This window comes from Camarhynchus parvulus, chromosome 5 (assembly GCF_901933205.1).
Source record: "Camarhynchus parvulus chromosome 5, STF_HiC, whole genome shotgun sequence".
In the NCBI taxonomy this organism is placed as follows: Eukaryota; Metazoa; Chordata; class Aves; order Passeriformes; family Thraupidae; genus Camarhynchus; species Camarhynchus parvulus.
Genome location: NC_044575.1, coordinates 37969822 through 37974323, shown reverse-complemented (window position 1 = coordinate 37974323; position 4502 = coordinate 37969822). Strand labels below are relative to the sequence as shown.

Here is a 4502-nt window from a genome sequence, read left to right as displayed (position 1 = left end):
AACAAAACCCAGTTCAACTTCTTATCAAAGCTGAGTGTGCAGTATGAATCTCTATGCTTTTTCACCCTTGCTTCATCGTGTTTGATATTAAACAAATTCAACAGTAAAAAGTAGATTGGCTCTCTGTTTAACTGACTAATCTGACCATACATAAGGATATGCCTGGGTGAAAAGGACCACATAAGATTATGAGATTTATGCCATCTTGAAGATATTGTGAGTGAGAATTCAAGTGAAGCCCTGGAAATAGCATCATGGATATCATGGGGCATTTTACTGTTTTGACAGACATTTGATTTCTGTGAAAATTTAATTGAGCTTATAAAGAGATTTCATCCTCATTTCCCATATATACATGTAAAACATGACAAAATTTATTATTTGCAAGTTTTCTTGTGTCCACTAGGAAGTGAAAGAAAAGAAACTGTACAATTGTTAAAGCTTTTCATGAAATATTTTAATAAGGATGTAACAGTTTCCACATTAGCAATTTTTAGACTAAAAGGAGCTGACTCACAGTCCATTGAAGTGAATTAAGATTTTTTTTCTCTCATTTTGATGGACTTTGAGTCAGATAACTTTGAAATATTAAATTTATACATTCATTTAACAGTACCTAAGTTTTGGTGAAAGAAATGTACAAAGTAGCATCTTGCTTTTTGCTGCTGAGAAAAGTTAAAGGGTATAATTTAACAAAAAATCTGTAGTCAATCCACCACCACAAACACTAGATGCCTTAATTGTCAACCTTACACTTTACACTGTACTTAAGCACTGCAGCTACGAGTACAATGCTATGGGTATGCTGCTACTAGAGATTTTTCCAGTCTCTTGCTTCATATTGCCAGTAGTTATAATTGATACAACCACAGTATTGTGCTAGAGAAGTGATTTGTTACAGCTACTGGGAGACTTGCCACTGTGTGACACTGTTAGCATAGGTGGTAGAAAGCAAAAAACATAGCTGCTTATTTCAACACAGTCTGTACCAACATTTCTGTGTGGGATAAAAGGCAGTAGGGATAGAAGGTTTCATTTAATCAGCTGTCATTTATCAAAGAAAGCTTCATCTGTCTATATGAAATTTGTTTTGTCATAAGAGGAGAAGAGAGAAAATTCAAGAGAGAATTTCTGTGGGGGAGACAATGAAAATGAAAGAGTTAGGAAAAAAGACAATGTTTTTATCTGGAAAGAATAAAAATATTCTTGAGCATCACCCATTTTAAATGCAACCTTGCAAGTAGCCACCACAGACATAAGTACATAGTATAAATTGCTTCAGAAAAACACGTTCACAACACAGTGACTAGAATCAAATAAAAATCAAACAAGAAGACACCTGGCACACATTAAAAACAAGAATTTTCAGAAATGAAACATTAAGAAGCTCTGGGTCAGTATATTACATTGGCAACATATGAAACCCATCTTGTTGGGTTTTTTTTAGTGCAACAGAAGAAACTGGAGCTAGGGTAATAGCTATTACTGAACAGCTACTTTTTCTGTCAAGTATTTATTTCAGAGACTGGTGGAGATTTTTTAAATGACTCCCCCTTTTTCCATATAAGCTAAAGTGACTTTGCCATCATCCAAGTCATTTAAAAACTGTCTCAGCTCCCTTCATTGCTGTTTCACAGCTGATGGAGCAGGCTCAAGACAGCAGATTCACAGTCTATGCTCCCTTTAAACTTTATTATCAGCACACTTTATTGTGTGTATGGACAGATTCAAACATTTCCCAACTCAGCAGTCCCCCCAGCTCCCATCTCAGTGAATCCCAGCTCTCTGCTCCCTATGTGTCATGGGACTGCTTTCTCCCATCGTGAGCAGCCTGCTGCACAGCTCCAAAGCACAGCAATAATCAGATTTTTTCCTGAAACATTTTTTGCTCTGTTTCTGCCATGTAGCACAGAGAGCCAAAGTCCCAGTGAGTTGGAAGCTGTCTGCAAAGCAAAAAAAAAAATCTTCGCGACTATGGTGCTTCTTTCTCAGGGACTTTTTGCTCTCTGCTTTCTATTGTATTCCAGGGGAGGGAAAGGTAGGCACAGAGAGAGGCTACTCACTCCTTCCTGGGCAAGGGCAAGGTATGTGTTGGGGGGAATTTTTCCAGCATTTCTAATCTCTGAAGGGGAGGTGTGTACTGACGGATGTTGAGTGGGGTCATTTTCAGCTGGGGGGAGTCTGAGCCTGAATGCTGGGGCTTGACTGAAGCTCGACTCAGTGGCCTGGGGTGTTCCACCACCCAAGGGGAAGGGCAAACTGTACAAAAGATGGAGGGAGAGAAGTCACTGCAGGACCTTTACAGCCACTTGTCAGACACAGAGAAGAGTGGCAGAGCCAGGCTACCAGACCCTAAGCTACCAGACCCATGAGAGCCACAATTCACTAAGTGGATGTCAAAGCATCAGAGAATGCACCGGCTTTCAAGGGGGCCAACCAGGGCGCAGGGGGGCAGCAAATCAAGGATGTGGGGTTTTCTTTGCTCTTTCTTGGGCCAAACATTGGTGGGAGTGGGCAGGACCAAAATCCCCTCCCTCCCAGCCTCCCCATGCCACAGCCCTGGCTTCGCTCACCCTCCAGCTGGGGGTCAGTAAGGGAGCTGGGGGACAGGAATGCTTCCTCAGAGGGTGGTAATCCTGGAGGTGCAAGTGCCATTCCTGTACATGCTCCCTGACTCCAAGTTGTCTGGGGGAAAGTCTTCCACACTGTATGCCCTGCTCTTGAGGGCAGTGGCATAGTAGTCGATGGGTTCCTCTGCAGCATTGTCCATCCAGCTGAGGCAGAGCAGCCTCTGGAAGGACCGCTTGAAATTGTCTGAGAGAAAACCATAGAGGATAGGGTTGGCACAGCTGTTGGCATAGCCCAAGATGACAGAGAGCTGGCTGATGGTGGCATCATCCTGCTCTACAAAGACATTGACCAGCTGCACAATGTAGAAGGGCATCCAGCAGATGACAAAGACCATCACCACCATCATGACCATGAGGGTGATCTTGCGCTCTGAGCGTTTGCGTTGCTGCCACCCAGCCTTCAGGGCCACCATGCGCATCTTAGCGATGATGAGGATGTAGCAGAGGCAGATGGCCACCACAGGCAGCAAGAAGCCCATCAGAAAAGTGTAGACCACAAAGACCACCAGCCATCTCTGGGTGGGCTCTGGCATGAGCATGTTGCAAGCCACTGTTCCATCACTGTTGGCTGCTGTGTTGGAGAAGATGATGATGGGCAGGATGATGAGGATGGAAAGCACCCAGACACCCAGGTTGACCATCTTAGCCACCGTGGGCCGGCGGTACCTGGCCGCCTTGATGGGGTGCACCACGGCGATGTACCGGTCCACACTGAGCACCGTCAGGCAGTAGATGCTGGTGAACATGTTGATGGCATCCACACTGAGCACCAGGCGGCAGAGCAGGGAGCCAAAGGGCCAGTGGTGCAGCAGGGTGGAGGTAACCAGAAAGGGGACGCTAAGCATCAGCAGCTCATCTGCGATGGCCAAGTTGAGGATGTAGATGTTGGTGGCTGTCTTCATCTTGGCATAACGTAGGATCACGTAGATGACCATGGAGTTCCCGCACAGCCCCACCAGGCACACCACGGAGTAGATGAATGAGATGAGGATGGCGCTGCCCTGAGACTCACTCAGGGTGCTGTTCGGAGCGCCAGAGGAATTCCTGCCGCCCGAGTCCATGCCCTCCGCCGCCGCCTCCTCCGAGGCGCCACCGGCTCCGCCGCCACCACCGTCGCTGCCGCCGCTGTCGCTGTCGCCGCTGTCGCTGCCTGCACCGCCCGGAAGCCTGGGGCAGGTGCCATTGGGGAGCATCCTCTGCCCGGACCCCCACGCCCCGGCTCAGAGCAGCAGGCGTCCGCCGCCGGCTGCGCTGGGCATCATCCCGTCAGGGATGCCGGCGCGGCGGCTGCGGGACGCGGGCATCGGGAGAGAGGCGGCTGCAACTGCTGCTCCCCGGCTGGTGAATGATTAATAGCAGCGGCGCGTCACCAGCTAAGGAAAGAAGGAGGGAAGGAAAAAAAAATGCAGGAGGAGACGTAAGTGGGTGTCCCTTCCCACCCCCAACTCCCCTTGCCCGCCTCCCATCCCGCCCTCCGGCTGTTCGCAAATCCGGCAGCTCCAGGGCATCCTGTTCCCTGTTCCCACTGCCCCACGCTACTCAGTGTCCCCCAGTTCCGCACTTCTCTCCCCACTCAGTATTGTTTCCCCCACTTCCACTCATCCCCTCCCTGTCCACCATCCTCTCCCTCCATTCTCCGCAGCTCTCCCTCCACGGCACCTGGGTCCAGAGCAGGGGCACCCCTGGCAAAGGAACTATCCTTTGTCCTTTAAGAAAAAAGCCCGGGTCTTGCATGGGTGAGCAGTGTTGCCTAGGCAAGCATGCCTCATGTCTACGCAGCTGCTGTAACCCTCTCCTGTCACTGCACCGTGTGCATTGCCCACCTCACAGCGCTGGCACCAGGCAAGGCACCGAGCGACAAAGCACAAAACA

General features: G+C 48.8%; 1 protein-coding gene across 1 annotated transcript; it reads right to left on the bottom strand.

Moving 5' to 3' along the window:
- Positions 1–432: 432 nt before the first annotated feature.
- Positions 433–3996, bottom strand: SSTR1 (somatostatin receptor 1). The gene has a single exon (XM_030950493.1). It carries the CDS (start codon positions 3821–3823, stop codon positions 2621–2623), a length of 1203 nt encoding a protein of 400 aa, XP_030806353.1. The 5' UTR covers positions 3824–3996; the 3' UTR covers positions 433–2620.
- Positions 3997–4502: the final 506 nt, after the last annotated feature.